Source organism: Vipera berus (assembly GCF_964194415.1).
Source record: "Vipera berus genome assembly, chromosome: 4".
Taxonomy (NCBI): domain Eukaryota; kingdom Metazoa; phylum Chordata; class Lepidosauria; order Squamata; family Viperidae; genus Vipera; species Vipera berus.
In genome coordinates, this window is record NC_138206.1 from 25,066,601 (window position 1) to 25,087,551 (window position 20,951).

At 39.6% G+C, this 20,951-nt stretch overlaps 1 protein-coding gene across 1 annotated transcript in view; it reads left to right on the top strand.

The window, feature by feature from the left end:
* The window catches only part of B3GLCT (beta 3-glucosyltransferase), a 63,112-nt gene extending 57,076 nt beyond the window's left edge, over window positions 1–6,036 (top strand). The window contains exons 13-15 of the mRNA XM_081326510.1: window positions 507–626; window positions 1,264–1,408; window positions 4,258–6,036. Of these exons, the coding sequence (XP_081182636.1) occupies window positions 507–626; window positions 1,264–1,408; window positions 4,258–4,419 (427 nt within the window). The 3' untranslated portion in view covers window positions 4,420–6,036. The remainder of the gene's footprint in view (window positions 1–506; window positions 627–1,263; window positions 1,409–4,257) is intronic.
* Window positions 6,037–20,951: the final 14,915 nt, after the last annotated feature.

The window sequence follows — 20,951 nt, forward strand, 5'->3', positions numbered from 1 at the left end:
GGTACTTGCATCAAATGACAAGGCACATAAGAATTGTGATCATGAAATCATTAAAACAAATATTTATTACAATCACTGATCAGCACACATCTTCACCATCTTGATTTGTTGCAGACATCAACACTGAATTTTGTCATTTTTCCTGGTGGGGTTGTAATTGTAGAAACAAGTTAAATGATGCAGCCTGATACAAAAGTTTCATAAAAATAACTTTTGCTTTAGAATATTAAAATTAGGAGGGAATAAGGTTATAGGCCTTTATATTGAAGAAAAGACCCAAACAGAACAACAGAAAAACTTATACTTTTTATAGTAATATTTGATGATTGTATAGATTTTTTTAGAAACAAAGAGGGTTTTTTTAAGTAGCTAGTGAAAATGTTTTAAATATTCAAAAGACATTCTCTTAAAAATTCTGTTTCAACAATGTACAGCTGCAGGGTTTGGGATTTTTTAAAAGTAATTAAATATATTAGATGGTATTTCACAATGTAATTTTGTTCTAGCATCTCTAGGCTCCAGAAATTACTCAGTTGTTATGACTCAAGTGAGCCAACGGTTCTCGGGGAACGCTATGGCTATGGTTTAGGATCGGGAGGCTATAGTTACATTACTGGTGGAGGAGGGTAAGTCATTTAAGTTATTCAAAAGAGTAAAGAAATGTAAGAACAATAATTTAGTTTTCAACACTTTCATGATGGATAGATTTCTTCTGATATCAGGCTCTGCCACTATGAATGAGATTTTTATAGTCTTGTTGTCATAGAATTTTTACAGGAATGAGAAATATAAAAGTGTCCTAACTTTGTAAATAGCAATATAACAACTTACTGTACCATTTCAATAGACAAATAAACATAGCAAAAAGAAATTCAAAGCACCATGAGTACAATTAGAAATCATTTCTGATTTATCAAAGCTGTATACTTGATACCTTGTTGTATCCTGATAGGTATTGTTTTTTCAGTTGAGTTGTATTTGGAAGTGGTATATGATTGAGCATCTAATTTGTCAATAATCCTAAAACAGATTTCTACTATCAATCACAAGTAATGGTAACGTTAAATGACATCCATTAAGTTATGTTGATATTACTAGGAAGAAGAACGTATAGCATTATGATTTCATTAGGAGACCAGAGCAGTAGTAATCTGTTTGCGATGACTGTTATAGACTCATAATTGCTGTTAGTAGATAAAACCTTTTATTCAGTAATAATTCTTATCTTCTTGATTATTATTCTTTTTGGACTTGTCTTAAAAGGATGGTCTTCAACAGAGAAGCAATCCAAAAATTGTTTGCTAGTAAATGCCGCTGCTACAGCAATGATGCCCCTGATGATATGGTAATTGGAATGTGTTTCAGTGGTTTAGGAATTCCAGTTACACATAGCCCTCTCTTCCATCAGGTGAGTGTTGTTACCTGTAACTTAAGTATCTCATGGTTAATATTAGGTCAGTTTCCGTAAAACCTAATTAAAATGATACGACAGCTGTGAAATATGTTACATAAAGCATTCCTGCTTTTTCCTAGATTCTTTACTAGGAAACAGGGATGCAAGGGCGTTTCAAACTATAAATAGAAGGCTGGAACTTTGGCAACAAAGTACAGAACATACATTATTAATAGGATATTAAAAGATGCCCCTTTTTGGTCTACACAAATTAAATTCTTCCAGAATAATAAAATGGAAACAGGTGAACATACAGTGAATATCCTAGTGTTTCAAATCATGCTTATTTTTATAAATATATCAATATTTATCAATATATGTCAACATATGTCAAGTCTGGCTTTCGTACAAAAACCAACTAGAGCATCTTATCACAACACAACTGTCAAAACATTACAAGATGTGTTTAGATAATTTTTTTAAAAATCAGGAGAGATTAATTTTTTCCTTGTAGTTTTAACCACAGATTTCGTGGTCTTCAATTTCCACATGTAGCTGCACTTTTCTTCCCTAAATCGTGTTTTATCATCATTCAAACAAATGTAATTTCCAAAATATAATGTCTAACTTTTTAAAATGTGCTGATCATCACCAAATTTATCTAGAATACTTTTGTAATGGTAACATGAAAGCAGTAGAAAATGCTAAGAAGGGAGATTATATGAAAAACGGACTCCTAGAGTTTCAGTGAAACATGAATATCATTTAAAGACTCATGTAACTAGTATAACGTTTGAAAAATAAGTTGAAATGTGAGGAAGTGATCACATGATTATATTGATATCAAGTATTTAGTGGGTGGGGCAACTTTCTGTTTCAAATAAACATTTATTTAAAATATTTATATTCTGCTTTGTCATAAGTATACAAAGTACATTAAATACTAAATTAACAATTTATACATATTGTTAGCTTTCTCATATCAATTAGCAGCCATTTTATGTTTGAACTATAGAGTTGGTTTCTATTAGGAAATGGTCCAATACTGTTTCAGAATCCACTTGAATACTCTAATTTTTCATAAGTATATAATTAATGTTTTGGGAAGATCTTATTACTGCAACTGTTGGGTGAACAATTCAGATTATGAAATTAAGATATTGTTACCTCTTAAGCTTTTATTTCAATCAGTCCTCTAATTATGCAGCAAGTGAAATGCTTAACTTCAGATAAAGAAGTTTGTTATCCAAAGTCATCCAGTTTTTCATCTATCCAGCCTTCTGGTACAATATAGCCTCAAGGAAGCATAAATCCCCACAGTAATTTTAAACTTCTGCAGAGTCATAAGGTAAAATGTATGAATCTTAATATGAAAGCAGAATAAAAATTGATTAAATAATAAATTAAAATATAAAACAAATTAGGCAGAGGAAATTCTATAATTGTAGGTCACAAACATCAATTTTGCATATTATTAATGTTTGAGTAGGAGCAACTTTCCAGGGACGCTAACAGATTTTTTTTCATATTGTATTTAACTCTTGGAAAAAAGAAGTACCCTGAGATACCACACACTAAATTGCAAAATAGTTTCATTATAAAATAAATATGAAAATTTAAGGACAGAGCATAAATAATATTTGCATGTTGAAAATTAAGAAGACAGATTCTCATCACTTTTCCAGTGCAAGCACAATTCTTAAAATACATAGTCCATTTATTTATTTATTATTCTTATTTCTTGGGATTTAGTTTAACATTTAAATTTCAAATGGAAAAGGCAAACCAGATGAGATAGCAAAATGTATCTTCAAATTATCTTCTTATACAAGTACCTGGTCAAAACTAATACCTTCTTATATTCTTTAAAAATTCTCTTTAATTTATTGTGGAAGCAAAAGGCAACTATCATGTATAAGCTTGTTTGCTTCTGTTTAAATATTTCACTAATATGCATTGTTACATTATGAGACAGTGAAAAAACAAATGCTGTTGTGGTTCTGAGAATGTACTCATGAACAAATGGTTTTGAATTGCCATATTCAATTAGCCAGATCCTTAATAGACTTTCCATATTCCCAAGATCTTTATATACTTATTTGGTGTAAAGTACAATATATCTTATGGGCTATCCAGGTACCATAGTTTTCATACCAGATAGATTGTAGAATTTGGAGACAAAAAAGCATTTTATACTGTATCTATTACATCATCTAAACAAGAAGATAATATTCTTAAGTGCGTAATTTAAGACCATACTTTAATAAGGAGGACTAATAAAAATGCTCATTTTTTAAATTTATATTGCTTCAAAGGCCAGAAGCTATGCTCTTCGGTTAATTTCGCTATTCTATTTTCTCAGGTCTAAACTTCCATTCTTTTAAATAACAGTATTTCGAACTTACTGGAAACAATATGCTTAGCTTTTTTATTTTATTTCACAGTATAATCTTTTGTTGACAGTAGAACAATTTGTTTTATCCATTATTGGTTATCAGATAATGGGATTTAGTAATGCTTCTTCTAAAAAGAATAAATACAGCTTTGTTTACCATATACACAACAGTTACATTAGCTCTTTGCAGCCATTCAAATTGTATATGCAGTGTTTCATTGGAATAATAATAGCCCAGCCTCACTGCCATATTAGATTCATCTTGTCACAAAGAGCTACATGTGTAAAGGTCAATGTGAACAGATTTTCTACAAAGATGCCATACATTCCTGCTGTGCTTATCATGTTATCAACTTAACAGGGCTGTGTCTGTATCTGATTTGAGAATATATAATCTTTGCTTTTTTATATAATTGAAAAAAATATTTTATAAGTATGCAACTCATTCTCTCTTTTACTTCAATTCTAGGCTCGCCCAATGGATTATCCAAAGGACTTCCTATCCCATCAAGTTCCAATATCATTTCATAAACACTGGAATATTGATCCAGTAAAGATTTATTTTACATGGTTGGCTCCAAATGTACAAGATTTGGAATATGGAAGCAAACATGTCAGAGAGGATTTATAATCTATGAAAATATTTATAAATATTGTTATGGTCTTAATATTTAGAATGTAGATAAAATTTTATTGCTCTATTTATAATTATTTGTTGCCCATGTTATACAAGACAGTATGGGCACAATCCAGTACCACTTTTTGGCACAGTATGCTGCTTTCTTCCTTTTGGACTACTATAATTTACATCCCATAATTAGAACCACTGTTTAGGGATATAGTGTCTGTGCCCAAGGCAATTAACCTCTCCACTGCCACATTGTTCATTACTTTGTGTAGGTACTAATGAAGGATGGCTTGGAAACAAGTTTATATTAAATCTTGTGAGTGTAGACCACACAGGATCCACAGTTGTTACTAGACCATGCTCTGAATATTGCTGCTCTAAATCAAATGGATGCAAACTTTTATTTGTGCACTTATTCCCTTTTATTGGCCTTAAAGTTTTAAAATTAATGCTTCTGTTCTAAAAGTTTGTAATAGTTATCACCTATTAGATGCTAAGATCTTTTGCCAATTCATCAACATTCTTTTGCTTCCCAAAAAAAGGATACATTTTGAAGGAAAAAAAGACAATAACCTTCACATACACATTTTATTTCATGTAATCATTTTGCAATTATTTAAAATAGGAACAGCAGAATAGGATAAAATGTTTGCCCAGAATCAGAGTAAAAATATTGCCCTCATTTTATTTCCTCATCTAGCAAAGTTTCACTGCCATGTGACAATAACAGCATTCCATTTCCCATAGGAACTGTAATTGCTTGGAATCAATTCAAGAAGCAGCAGTTACTGGCAAGGATTGCACATGCTTCAAAAAGGGTTTGGCGGAAACGTTTCACCTTCACAGCAGCTCAGTGTTTATTTTTTAAGTTTTTGATACTCATTAAAACAGCCCCTTTTTTAAAGCTTCGGTGCAAGCCTGCGTCTACTTTAAGAGTCTGCGTTTTGCTTGCCGAAACATCCAAAGCACTTCTGCTGAATCATTTCTAAATGCACACAGCTCTACTGTTTCTTCATTTTTTTGAAATAGCAATGGAACAAACAAATCGAATGTGGTGAATCAAAAAGGTAAATTAGGGCCATGCCATTATCTCAGACTCCCTTTCTTCCATATGAGCAAAATTCATTGCAGCCTTAATAAAAACAGTTGTATTTAGTACACTATCCTATCCTAACTTTTCTAATAAAATTTCTTCCATCAAAGGTAGTTACAAGATATAAATCAATTTTGCTTGCTTTATTGTAACCAGATAAAAATTCTTAAAGCGGTATTGTAGTTTTTTGTTTTTTTAATAGCACAAAGCATTGTGGTCCAAAGTACTGTCATTCTTAGATCATTGGCCAATTTGGAAAAATACTTATTTAACCAAAATCAATAAAGCAGTATACATTTACTATGAATGTAGCCTGGATTTTTTTTAAAGAGTATTCAATGGCCCTACTCAAGATGGATTGAATTGAAGTGTTTGAATTAAAGGAGTCACTGTCTTCTATCGTTTCTGTATTTCCTTCTCTCAGTGCCTTAAACAATGGATACATCTGCTGATTCAGATCTATGCTTTTTGTACTGAATGGGATGGATTATTATTTATGTTTACTGTGTGAAATAAAACAAAATGATTTAAAATAGAATAATATATTGTACTGTCACTTTTTGTCAACAGAGCAGGAGCTGAGAATTTAACAAGATCCCCAAATTACTAGGAAGAGTGCTACCCCATTCATAACTGAAGATCAAAAGTCAGCAAATCCAGGCGGCTTAAAATCAATAGCTACTCCGTCTTTTCAAGAATAAGCTGAAGTCCTTTCTTCCCCAGACTCACACAGTCTCCAGGGAAAGAATGAGACACTAGCACTTGGTCTGACATGGAGCAGAAGTATATAACACCTTTGGGAAGATGCTTCTAATATTCACATGATGAATGAGTGACCAAACAAATTGAATAAATAAGAAGAAAAATCTTTTCTGTAATCTAAAATCATATGCCATGCCCTTCTCTACCCTTCATTTTTGGCATGTTCTTTATTATGGCTTCTTTCCCCCCCCCTATCAATTACTGATACTGGAGCATCTGTTCCTTCCAGTTATCTTGCTGCCAAAAAAATAAAAGTTGCACTGACTCCATGGATCTCCATACACAGAACATATGCAGATGACACCCAGCTTTGTATCTCTACCCCTGGCCCTTCATCTTACTCCAGTGTCTGGAAGCTGTTGGGACTGGATGGGGCCAAACAGACTCAGACTCAATGTCTATAGAGATTCTCAATTATCCAGGTCATAGTTGTCCTAAAGGTGCTTTTTCAAAAAGGCAACTGGACTTTCTTTCCAAAGAAGCTTCTTGGATGAGAAGTAGGGAACTGAAGAAGCTTCTTGGATGAGAAGCAGAACCTTTTCAAGGAAAAACCAAGAAAGTCCAGTTTCCTTTTGAATAAGCACCTTTGGAACTCTGACTCAACCCTAGCAAGGCAGAGTAGCTGTGGATATTTGGATCTTCCAGAGATAAGGTTCTTTCATCTTTGATCCTGGATGAGGTGGTACTACCCCAAGTAGACCCAGTGTGCAATCTGAACTCGCAGCTCTTGCTCAAAGAGCAGGAAAAAGGTGGCAGCCATTGCTAGGAGATCCTTTGTGCACCTTCGAGTGGTATGCCAGTTGTGCCATTCTTGGACTCGGAGGTGCTATTCACAGTAACTCATGTCTTTGTAGCCACTCATTTAGATAAATGCAACATACTTTACATGAGGCTGTTCCTGAAGAGCAATAGCAGGACAAGCCCATATCACAAGAATAAGAATCTGTTCACCATTTACAACACAACGAACTTGACAATCAGCCACAATGAACTTGATGATCTTTAAAACATTTTCTGGTACCCACTAAACAAGAAGGAACCTTTTGAATGGTTTCATTTTAAATACTTATTAGTATTTAAGAACTTAGCAGTTAAAGAGTTCTTGAAAATACCAGCATCAATCTTAGCTATGCTTTTTAATTGGGTTTGTATACATAGTTATGCTAAAGCCTTTGATTGTGTGGATCATAACAAACTGTGGCAAGTCCTTAAAGAGATGGGCATACCAGACCAACCTATATGCGGGCCAAGAAGCAACAGTGAGAACTGGACACGGAATCACTGATTGGTTCAAAATTGGGAAAGGAGTCCGGCAAGGCTGTATACTGTCGCCTTGCCTATTTAACTTATATGCAGAGCACATCATGAGAAAGGCAGGGCTAGATGAATCAAAAGTTGGAATTAAGATTGCCGGAAGAAACATCAACAACCTAAGATATGCAGATGATACCACTCTAATGGCAGAAAGTGAAGAGGAACTAAAGAGCCTCTTGTTGTGAGTGAAGAAGGAGAGTGCAAAAGTTGGGTTGAAACTAAACATTAAGAAAACCAAGATCATGGCATCTGGCCCTCTCAATTCCTGGCAAATAGATGGGGAAGAAATGGAGGTAGTGACAGATTTTATTTTCCTGGGCTCCAAGATCACTGCAGATGAGGACTGTAGCCAAGAAATTAAAAGACGCTTGCTCCTTGGGAGGAAAGCCATGGCAAATCTAGACAGCACACTAAAAAGCAGAGACATCACCCTGTCAACAAAAGTGCGTATAGTCAAGGCTATGGTCTTCCCAGTTGCAATGTATGGCAGTGAAAGCTGGACCATAAGAAAGGCTGAGCGCCAAAGAATTGAAGCCTTTGAACTCTGTGGCTGGAAAAGACTCCTGCGAGTCCCTTGGACTGCAAGGCGATCAAACCGGTCAGTCCTAGAGGAGATCAACCCTAACTGCTCTTTAGAAGGCCAGATCCTGAAGCTAAAACTCAAATACTTTGGCCACCTAATGAGAAGGAAGGACTCACTGGAGAAGAGTCTAATGCTGGGAAAGATTGAGGGCTATAGAAGAAGGGGACGACAGAGAATGAGGTGGCTGGATGGAGTCACTGAAGCAGTAGGCGTGAGCTTAAATGGACTCCAGAAGATGGTAGAGGACAGGAAGGCCTGGAGGAACATTGTCCATAGGGTCGCGATGGGTCGGACACGACTTCGCAACTAACAACAACACACACAATCAAGCTATAAACATAGAATCCACCAAAATACATACCAATATCAACATTAAATTGAGAGGTTTAGGTGATGCTAAAACATCTCAAAGTTTCCCAAACTTGACAACTGTAATATGTGCGGACTTCAACTCCTAGAATTCTCCAATCAGGAAGAACATGATTAAAGGAATATTGCCATTTTGAAATTTTCACTATCTAAATTTCTCTTGGTAACAGTCTAAAACATGTTTGGCAGTATGCTGTTCCACAGTAATTTAATGATAATGTTCAAGATCTCCAAACAAAGACGATTATAATATGGCTGTGTCATGTGAGCTGACGCACTCAAAACGTCAGTCATGCTGGGAGTGATCAGTGGAAAAAGGAGAAGGGATTGCCCTAGTACCCTTTGGCTGGATAAAGGATGACACCGGGATGAACATAGAAGATCTGAAGGAGGCGATGCAAGATAGAGGGACATGGAGAATGTTGATCCATAGAATGGCCAAGAATTGCACATGACTGAATGGCTGACAACAACAATGACAATGATAATGGTCAAACTCAATTTAGGATTATTCCAAGGCATACATGTCTTATATGAGTAAGGATCAAAATTATGCTTTCATTCTAACCTAACTTCTTCCAATGTATCTGCAACCTTCTATTTGGATTGCTGCAACATGCTGTACATGGAGCTGCCCTTGAAGAGCATTGAGAAGCTGCAATCCAGAATACAACAGCATCAGCAGTGTTCAACATCTCTCACTATGACCCTATAACACTTTTGCTCCATAAATTACACAGGTTCCCCAGGGGCAGGTCAAGATGCTGGTTGTCACCTGTAAATCTCTGTCTATAGCAACATAAGACCTGGCTATTAGCAGGACTGCCTTTCTTCCACTGTTTCCACTCACCCCACCAGATCTACTACAGAGGGCAAGCTCCAGGTCTCCTTTTGTAAACAATTTCATTTTGTTGGATCCAGGAGTTGTGTCCTCTATGGCAGCTCCTGTATTATGGAACAGCATCTCATAGAGAGGTCCTTATCTGTTAGCCTTTCATAAGATTCTAAAGATATGGCTGTTTCCCCAGGCATCTGAACCAGGAGTCTCTGCTGTGGATTTGATTTAACGATTTTATAATTGGAAGGTATCATTTATCATAGGACATCATGGGCTATTTTTTAAGTATTGAGATTTAAATCTATAGAAAATGCACTATAAGATCTCAGTAGACTCAGTTTTAATAAAAATGAACGAGATACCTCCCAAATATCTCCTCCCAAAATCTGGGGGGGGGGGGAAAATCAGAAAATAAGAGTCATGAAATTCTGCATGTATTTTCACCTTCTAAATGCATAACCCAGCTCCAAACAAATTCTACAAATACTCAGGTCAGCAGGCAGTTGCCAATCTTAGCATGATCCCAACCAATTTTAACGTGAATTTTCTTGAACGATGGAGTATTTTTACTTTTGGGGTTTCAAAGATGAAAGGGTCTTTGCAAAAGCTCCACAATGTAACATATTGTAGTTTGGGATTTATGCTTTTGCTCTGTCAAGCATTAAAGCTTGGATTGCAAATGGAAATCAACTTTTCAGATGCAAGGTAACGTTTGCTGCAAATCATTTGATTTCTCAGCCAGCAGCAGAGCATTGTCTGCATATAAAAGTACATATAGATTGACTTTGACTTCCGGTGGCTCCGCGGCGACGGAGGGAGCCTTCCCGGGCTGCCCGCGGCTCAGCTGTTGTTTTTTTTCGCCCGAAACAGCGCCGATCAGCTGTTCGGGCGAATCCGAAGCCCCCTCCTCGGGAGAAGAGGAGGGGGCGAGCTCCCAGGTAGGGGTAGAGTTCTCCAGGGCCGCCTGAGCTTATGGCTTGGGCGGCTGAAGGATTGAACTCCCCCGTAGCCTGGGCTGCTCCCAGCTGGCCGTCGCCTCTGCTCCTGATTCTTGGAGCAGAGCCAGCCGTCTGCGACCACCCCTGCCTGAAGGAATGACTATGATTTAAAGGAGCAGGCAGAGCGATACAAGAGGAAATGGTAAAGAGGATTACTATGTTTTACTCTCCAGCTTGATGGACTTTTTTGGATTACAAATCTGAAGTGAAAGTGCGTCATATTTGGTAAAAGATGGCGGCTAAACCACCCCCTAAAACTCTTCGGAGTGCTGGAACTTCTCCCGTGCAACAATCATTATTGCAGGCGCTGCATCCTCCTGATGTATTGACATCAAAGGACTTACAAGATGCTCTTGAAAAACATACCCAGGTAATTTTGGAATCAATTAATATTAGATTTGCACAGATGGAGGAGAAATTGGAGAAATTGGAGGAGAGAATGGAGGAGAGGATGGAACAGAAGCTCAAAGCGATGAGGGTAGACATCTTGACTTCAGTGTGTAAAGTGGCTCGGTGTGTGGAAGAATTGGAGGAAAAGCTAGAAGACTTGACTCAAAAGAATGCTATATTAGAAGCAAAAGTATTGGAGAATGAAAATAAAATGGAAAAGGAACTGTGTCTTGCTGAATATTTCCAGATGCAGTTTGCCATTAGAATTAGAGGCTTAAAGGAGAATACTAAGGAAGATCTAAAGCAGCTGGTTTCTGAGGCTTTTGAAATAGTGTTGAAACAGCCAGCATCTGAAATAAAAGGAGGCATGGACAAAGTGTTTCGTGTGAATTCATGGATTGCCAGACAGAGGAAGTTGCCTAGAGATGTGGTGGTATATTTTGCAAAAAGGGAAACTAGAGATGAAGTTATACAAGCTGCTTATGATACTAAAGTTATGATTGCTAATCAAGAAGTTTTGGTCTTAAAAGAAATTCCTCCAAAGATTCTAAGGAGAAGGAAGGATTTTACATTTCTTGTGCAAGAGCTCAAGCAACGAGATATAAGGTTCAGATGGGAGATCCCAGTGGGGTTGATGGTGACGCACGAAGGTAAAAAGTACCGTTTGGTTACTGTGATGCAAGCGCGTGATTTCTACAATAATGTTTTAAATGCAACGCCATTAACACTTTTGGAAGCTGGAAAGGGATCTGGAGAAGGAGTGCATCAAGAGGCCGAAGATGGTCAGATAGAAGACAACGGTGTTGGAGGAGATCAAGATACAACCTCGTTGGATGAATCTATAAAACAGAGGGTGACGCGTGCTGCTGCAAAACGATCTAAGAAGAGAAAGTAGCAGGAATCGCAGAAGTCTTTGGAACTTTTACGATATAGTCATGTAGTCAAGTAGGGGAGGGGGGAAAAGATTTGGGTGTAGACGCAATATATTTCTATATTTGGTGGTTTTGTGGAAAGGGTGAGCTTTTTTGGATTAAAGTTCAAGTTTTGTTTGCAATTTTTTTTTTCTTTTTTGTTGTGTTTGGAATAATTATAGATGTGGTACGGGAAGAGGAACGGTCGATTACAGAAGAGTTGACTTTAAAGTTTTTTGATTTGGGATCCTTGGTTAATTTGGAAAATTATTTGTAAGAATGTTATATCATGGAATGGATAAAATGGATGGAGTTTATTTAGGATAAGTATAGGGTTGAGAAGGGTTTTTTTTTTCTTTTTCCTTTTTTTTGTTTTTAATATATGTTTAATACTATTAAGGTTTGTTCCATTCTATATAAGCTAGAGAGTGTCCTTTTCTTATTCTAGTTTTTTTTATATATATATTTAATATTGTTAAGGTTTGTTTTATCCTATATAAGCTAGAGAGTGATGGATTTTAGAATTTATAGTTGTTAGTATATGGTTGCTTAGGTTTGCTTTTTTTTATATATATATACCTTGTATTCAGCTCTGGGAAGTAGGGGGGGGGAGGGGGGGAGGTAGGGGGGGAGGAGGGAGGGGGGAGGAGGGGAGGTAGGGGGGGAGGAGGGAGGGGGAAGGGGGGTTTTTCAAGGGATAAAAAAATAATGAGAAAACCGAAAAAAGAATGAATTACTTTGGACCAGAGAAGTTATTCCAAACACAACAAAACGATTTCTGGGTAAGGCTTTCCCGTTTTGGCCACCACCATGTTGTTTCTTGACAGCCAACCAACCCATTGCAAAGTTTCTCTGGCAAACTTTTTAAGCCACCGTTTTTCTCTCTTGGAAAAGTTTGAGATTCGTGTCTGCCAGTGGCAAAGAATTCCAGAACCTATTATATACTGCTAAAAAAATAAATAAAGGGAACATAAGATAAAAAAAAAAAAAAAAAAAAAGTATATAAAAAAGTACATATAGATTCATATCCCCAGCCAATATACCTTTCCACTCCAAGCATTCCTGTTACATTTATCTGTAAATAACTTTAGACAATCAAAGAGACACTATACAGCTTGTCCCTGCATAGTGTTAAATAATTTGCTAAGCATGTAATTTATTCTCATGCATGCTTTATTTCTGTCGTACACTATTCTTATTATACTCAGCAACCAACCATGAAATCCTATGGATAGAAAGCATTTCTTAATTCAAACTGTTCATTTTCTTGTGTTTTCTCTAATCAGTGATCATACGATAAAGCATCTTTCTTATTCCTACATTTCTTAATGACTTGGTAAAGAATAAAAACATGCTCTGCATCCTTTTTTTGGTATAAAAAACATATTACACATCCCAGATTTGGCTTAATGTTCCCTTTTATACAATTTTCAATCAAATTTTGAATATGCCTTATTTCATTGAAATGTGGGTTCAAATAGCCATGGAAGAATGTGGTTTCTGAAATTTGGATGGTATTCCCAGACATCTTCAGGGTGTGTCAACAGTATCAAGATAATGAGAGCTTCCGGATGGCAAGGCGTCGCCGGAGGCAGCCATTCTTCGGCTGTCAGCCTCGCAGCTCTGTAGAGCCGCCGAAAACAGCGCCGATCAGCTGTTTCGACGGCTCGGAAGCCCCCTCCTCAGGAGAAGAGGAGGGGGTGAGCGCCCAGGTAGGGGTAGAGCTCTCCGGGGCCGCCAGAACTTAAAGTTTTGGCGGCTGAAGGATTGAGCCCCCCCGAAGCCTGGGCATGCTCCAGACTGCGAGGCGCCTCTGCTCCGGGTTTTTTGGAGCAGAACAGGGCGTTCACAACCATCCCTGCTAGCAAGGAAGAACTTTTGAGAATGAGGACGCAGGCAGAGCGATGCAGGAGATTTTGGTGAAGATGGTGTTTTGATCTTTAACTCAATGGACTTTGCTGAGCTCGTAAGTGGAAGTGCGTAGCTAACAATAGTGGGTGAAAATGGCGGCTATATCTTCTAAAGTTCCTGCTCTGGTGCAGAAGTCTTCGTTGAAAACTTTATTGTCCCCTGCATCTGTATCTGCATCAGCTTTAACAGTAAAAGATTTGCAGAATCTGCTGCAAGAGACTATGGAAAAGCAAATGCAACGATTTGCTGAGATGGTGGATGGGAAGTTGGAGGAGAAGTTAACAGAAAAGCTAGCTGAGGTTATGGATGAAAAGATTACAGAGAAATTAACAGAACTGAGAGCAGATATTATATCTGCAATGCAAGGCATGGTTAAGTGCATTGAGAATTTGGACGAAAGAGTGGAAGATCTTATTCAGGGTGATATTGGACTGGAGGCAAAGATGACAGAGACTGAGAATGTGGTGGAGAAAGTTGATTGTGATTTGATCTCGACACAGTATTATCAGATGGAGTTTGCTTTAAGGATTAGAGGCCTGAAAGAAAATCCTAAGGAAAATTTGAAGAAAATGGTTTCTGAGGCTTTGGAAGGGGTGCTGAGACGACCAGCAGATGGAATGATGGAAGATATAGATAAAGTTTTTCGTGTTAATTCTTGGATTGCAAGACAAAGGAAATTACCCAGAGATGTGGTGGTTTATTTTACAAAGAGAATGATTAGAAATGAAGTTATCCAAGCCTCCTATAATATTGATTTTGTAATTGCTGAGCAAAAAGTTCTGATTTTAAAAGAGATCCCTTCAAGAATTTTAAGAAAAAGGAAGGAATTTGCTTTTTTGACACAAGAATTGAGACGACATGATATCAAGTTTAGATGGCAGATACCAGTGGGTATGGTGGTGACCTATGAAGGTACGAGGCATTGTTTTACTACGGTGATTCAGGCACGTGATTTCTACAGTAATGTTTTAAAAGCAGCCCCCATACCATTTTTGGAATCTACAAAGAAAAAAGGTGAGAGAGAGTCTCAATGTTACAGAGAGAATCTACAAGATGCTGAAGGACTAATACGGACAGATGAGAAAGTTACAGGAGTGGATCAAATTTCAGTACCACTGGAGGAGGCCAGAAATTGGAAGAGGCGTGCTGCTTCTAGACGAATGAACCAAGCCTGAAGATTTAGTTGCATAACTGCAGGAGATAATAATGTAATAAGGATTATGGGAATTGAAATTGTTAGAAGGACTAAATATTTGGGGATATACTTTTCACCCTTATAAAATAACTATGTAATATTTTATGTTGCTTTAGTTTTAAGATGATTATGAAAATTTAATTGGGAAGATTTGTAGTAGTGTTTATTGATATTCTGTAGGTTATGATTTGCTATTTGGTTGGTACGTATATTTACGGTGTGATAAGAAGGTGGATATTGTGTGCTAGGTATATACTTTGTGATATGCTCTGGTGCAATTTTGGGAAAAATTATAGATGAAAGTTAACTTGTAATATTTTTATGGGTAATAATGAAACAGGTAATAGAAAATATAAGAATGATGTGATTATATAAAAAAATTTAAGTCTGGAAAGTAATGTATGGTATTTTAAGTTGTATAATATATTAGGAGAAGGAAAGGTTGTATAAACTTGGTTTTAGTATGAATTTAAAGCCTAGTTGGAAAGAAGAATAGTTTTTAATAATTGATATAAATTGTTTTATCTGTGATTGTTTTTATTGGGTATTATTGATATTACGGTGGTGGATATTAAATGGACGTTGAATTTAATTATGGTAGTAAGATTTCTAGTAAAAAGGTAAAATTACCGACTACAGAAGAATGGACTGTAAAGTTTTTTTTTTCAAGGATATGGTAAAGATCTTAGTGCACCTGAAAGATTATTTACAACAGAGAGATACTACGGAGCAAATATGGGACTAAAAAGTATTATTTTGTATTTGAATAATTATTGATATGATATATATATGTTTGGAGTTTATCTATATGAGTTAAAGTGTGATAGTTTAAATAGTTTAGGATTGTTTGCGTAAGTTAGATTATGATTGTTTGTATTTTTATACCCTGTATTCAGCTCTGGGAAGTGGGGGGGAGGGGAAAGGGAGGGAGGGGTTGGGGAGGGGGAAGAGGGTGGGAGGGGAGGGGGTTGGGAGGGTTTTTTTTGTTAAAGATAAAATGTATTGTAAAACTTTTTAATAAAAAAAAGATAATGAGATGAAACCAGATCAATTGAAGCCCTGCCCATTTTTACATCATTGTGATGCATACAAGGCACATTAATGGTTGGATTTGATGGCCCACTGCCCCCACTATTTTGATGAATGAATGCATGACAAAACTATAGGTAGTCCTCGATTTATTACAATTGAGTCAAAAATTTCTGCTGATAAATGAGACATTTGCTAATTGAATTTCCCCCCATTTAATGAATGTTCTTGCCACAGTTATTAAGTGAATCACTGCAGTTGTTAAATTAGTAACATGGTTGTTAAGTGAACCTGGCTTCCCCATTGACTTTGTTTGTCAGAAGGTCACAAAAGGGAATGACATTCTCCCAGGACACTGCGACCATCATATATGAGTCAGTTGCCAAGAGTCTGAATTTTGATCACATGACCATGGGAATGCTGTCATGGTCATAAGTGTGAAAAACTGTCATAAGTCTCTTTTTTGGTGCTGTTGTAACTTTGAATGGTCACTAAATGAATTGTTGTAAGTTGAGGACTACCTCTATTTCTTTTTTTTTTCATTCCTCTAATATTACAATGCCAAAGAAAGTGGAGGAAGAAGTGACAAAGCTTAAGAGCAGTTTGTGCTACAGGCATACCTTTAACCTCCGACCCTCTGGTTCTGGCCCGGGGTACCGGGAATGAGGGTGAGCAGCCACCTGAGCTCAGGCTGGTGTATTTCAATGCCAGGTCCGTAACGAATAAGGCTCCTCTCATTCGTGAGTTGGTTGAGGAGGAGCATGCGGACCTGGCTTGCATTACGGAGACCTGGTTGGGCCCAGAGGGCAGTGTCCCCCTGGTTGATCTTTGCCCATCAGGTTTCCGGGTGCTGCACCAGCCTCGGGCTCAGGGTAGGGGCGGTGGAGTGGCAGTAGTGGTGAGGGAGACCTTATGTCCACGGGAGGCCACCATGGTCCAGATAGTCGGGTGTGAGTCCCTCCTCCTGAGATGTGGCCCTAGAGCTCAGTTGGGCTTGCTGCTGGTGTACGTTTCGCCTAGTCGCGTAGCAGCAGCCCTGCCTGAGCTTCTCGATATCCTCTCAGGGTTGGTGGTTGAGTTCCCCAAACTTATAGTTTTGGGTGACTTCAACCTACCATCCCTGGGGGGATCATCTGAGTTAGCTCGGGAGTTCATGGCTTCCATGACGGCCATGGACCTGATGCAGGTTATTCAGGGCCCAACTCATGGGGGGGGGTCACACGCTCAATCTGGTTTTTCTATCCGGACGGTGGTTAGATGATCTCGGGGGGGGGGGGTTCCCCAATTATTACACCCCTGTCATGGACCGATCATCATCTCCTGTGGTTGGTCTTCCGTTTTGCCACTCCCTGTCGTGGGGTTGCTGAGCCAATAAGATGGTTCCGTCCTAGGCGCCTGATGGACCCTGAGCGGTTCCAGACGGCGCTTGGGCCCCCACCTGCCTCCTTTGCTCACAGCTCGGTCGATGCCCTAGTGGAAGCCTGGGAAAGGGCAGCCACAGAGGCACTCGACCAAGTTGTACCCATGCGGCCCTTGACCCGGCGCAGATCCCAATGGGCTCCATGGTTCTCCATGGAGCTCCGGGAGATGAAGCGTCGGAGACGGGGCCTAGAGAGCTGTTGGAGATCCAGCCGATCCGAATCCGACCGGTTACGACTAAGGTCGTTTACGAGAACTTATCTCGCGGCGATGAGGGTGGCAAGATCTAACCACTTCGCCACCCTCATCGCGTCTGCAGATAATTGCCCGGCCGCCCTGTTTAGAGTAACTCGCTCTCTCCTTAATCGGGAGGTGAGGGAGGACCCCTTGCAGGGTCGAGCCGAGGAGTTTAGTCGATTTCTGTCGGACAAAATCGCTCGGATCCGGACCAGTCTGGACTCCGACTGGGCAGAGTCTGACGATGAGGATACGGGCAGCCTTGTCGATTTAATCTGGGAAGAGTTCGACCCTGTGACTCCTGAAGAAGTGGACAAGATCCTGGGGAAGCTGAGCTCCACCACGTGTTTGTTGGACCCATGTCCCTCCTGGCTGACTTATGCGGCCCGGGATGGGACACGAGGCTGGCTCCAGGCAGTGATTACTGCCTCTTTGAGTGAGGGTAGCTTTCCCGCTGCCTTGAAGGAGGCGGTGGTGAGACCCCTCCTCAAGAAGCCTGCCTTGGACCCAGCAATATTAAACAACTTTCGTCCGGTCTCCAACCTTCGCTTTCTGGCGAAGGTTGTTGAGAGCGTGGTGGCGCAACAGCTCCCTTTGTTCTTGGATGAAGCTGATTATCTAGACCCGTACCAATTGGGTTTCAGGCCTGGGTACAGCACGGAGACGGCATTGGTCGCGCTGGTGAATGATCTCTGGCGGGCTCGGGACAGGGGTTGCTCCTCTGTCCTAGTCCTTTTAGACCTCTCAGTGGCTTTTGATACCATCGACCATGGTATCCTGCTGCGACGTCTCAGGGGGTTAGGAGTGGGAGGCACAGTTCTCCAGTGGTTCTCCTCCTACCTTCTGGGACGCTCGCAGTCGGTGTTGGCAGGGGGGCAGAGATCGACCTTGAGACCTCTCATTTGTGGAGTTCCTCAGGGATCGGTCCTCTCGCCCCTCCTGTTCAACATCTATATGAAGCCGCTGGGTGAGATCATTCGTGGTTTTGGAGTTGGGTATCATCAATATGCTGATGATACCCAGCTTTTTATTTTGACCCCAAACCACCCCAGTGATGCCCTCGACGTGATGTCCCGCTGCCTGGAGGCGGTCCGGGTCTGGATGGGGAGGAACAGGCTTCGACTCAACCCTGAGAAGACTGAGTGGCTGTTCGTGCCGGCATCCCGGGAAATTCCGATTATCCCATCTCTGGCTATGGGGGGTGAGCTATTACCCCCCGTAGATAGGGCGCGCAACTTGGGGGTCCTTATAGATTCACAGCTCTCTTTAGAAGAGCATATTGGAGCTGTGACTAGGGGGGACTTTGCCCAGGTTCGCCTGGTGCGCCAGTTGCGACCCTATCTAGACCGGGATGCCTTGCATACAGTCACTCATGCGCTCGTGACCTCTCGTCTAGACTACTGTAATGCTCTCTACATGGGGCTGCCCTTGAAGTCCACTCGGAGGCTGCAGAATGCAGCCGCGCGAGTTGTGCTGGGGTTTCCCGATACTCCCATGTTACACCTTTGCTCCGCAAGCTGCATTGGCTGCCGGTTGCCCTCCGGGTGAGGTTCAAGGTGTTAGTGATGACTTACAAAGCCCTACATGGCATGGGTCCGGATTACCTACGGCAACACCTGCGGCCGGCGTCAACTTCCCTCCGTCCAGTGCGCTCCCACAGAGAGGGCCTCCTCAGGGTGCCTCCGATCAAAGAATGTCGATTGGTGGCCCCCAGGGGGAGAGCATTCTCTGTGGGCACGCCAGACCTATGGAACCGCTTGCCGGTTGAGCTCCAGACGGCCCCTGACCTTCGCTCCTTCCGGCGTGATCTAAAAACGCATCTATTTGAGCAGTCTGACCTGGTCTGATGGGTTAGGGCAGGGGTTTTAAATACATCTTAATTATTGTTTTAACTTTGGGCATTTATTTAATCGCTTTTAACTTTTGAATCTTGTTTTTGTATTTATTGCCCTGTACACCGCCCTGAGTCCTTCGGGAGAAGGGCGGTATAAAAATATAATAAATAAATAAAATAAATAAATAAAAACAATATGAATTGGTCTAGAACAGAGGTCCCCAACTCCTGCGACACAGGCCATTACCAGGCTGTGGCCTATTTAGAATTGGGCCACATGAGTGGCAAGCTGGAGCCCGCATGCGCGTGCACACAGCTCAACTTGTGTGAGTGGCAGGCCGGCAGGCACTTGCACGTGTGCATGCCGGCCCACCACTCACACAATTTAAGTTGTGCACACGCTGGTCTGCCACTCATATGGCCCAGTTCCCCTCTCTCTCCCCCTCCCCAGCCAAGCCACCAACTCGCAAAGATTGGGGACTGCTGGTCTAGAATATTATGAGGGATTCTTGTCAGTCTGCTAGATCTGTATCTACTAGATCTACCTTTCTACCCTTTTTTGAAAAGTGGGACCATATTTCCTATCATCTAGTCATTTATCATTTCAGCTGTTCTTCAGGATTTCTTAAACATAGTTTTTGCTCATGCCACTAGCTAATTCGTTCACTATCATGGAATGTTGATCCCAGACATAAATTTATTCAAAGTAAAAAAAAAGTATTCCCTGACATGTTTTTATCAACCTCATGCTTTGATCCTGTTCTTTTAGATGTACTCTTCACATTTCATGCTGGAACAGATACTTCACATTTCATGCTGGAACAGATGGAAAAAAACAGAATCTATATACTGGCTGTTTGCTCTTTATTAGCATTTTGCCACCTTCATGGAGCAGCTTGTACACTAATGCCTTTTTTCATTATTTTGAACACAGCTTAAAAAAAAAGCCCTAATTGGAATTCTTACCATCCTTCGCCAACTTCAGCTCATTCCAAGCTTTCATTTTTCTGATATCAAGTCTACAGTTCCAGGCTATCTATCTATACTCCATGTTTATGAGTTGACCCACATTCCATTTTCTGCATGCATCTTTTTTATTTTCAGAACATTACTAAACTTTTTCTGTAGTCACAAACACATTTCTACTGTCTCTTTTCTCTCTCTCTCTTTGTCTTTTCCTCATTAGAATTGTTTGCTATTCTCCTTTTACATTTTTCCCACCCACCGTAAATAGCTTTCCCCATTGTCTTCTTCTACTGTGGGATCCTATTGATAATTGGTGCAAATGTATTAAATCTGCTTTTAAAAAAAATCAGGATACTCAGCTACACTGGGAGTTAATTTCTCTTAAAATCCCTTAACTTCATCTTGCTTTTAAAATTCCATAAAAGATTGTCTTCATGGTGATGATGAGCTGTCTGTAAAAGTTCTTTCTTTGAGACTTTTTAAGCTCACATTTCCCAGTGTTGTGCTCCTCATAGATGTTTATGATGCTTCTGTTACTAGTCAATTGTTTAACATTTTAAAGCTAGTTTTGATATATGGCCCAAAAAGAAGCATATGTGTATTTTCCTTTAAGCCAACCATTATAATAACTTTATATATTTGGTTTATGTTTGAATTAGTGTAATACTTCATTTTTCCATATCTGT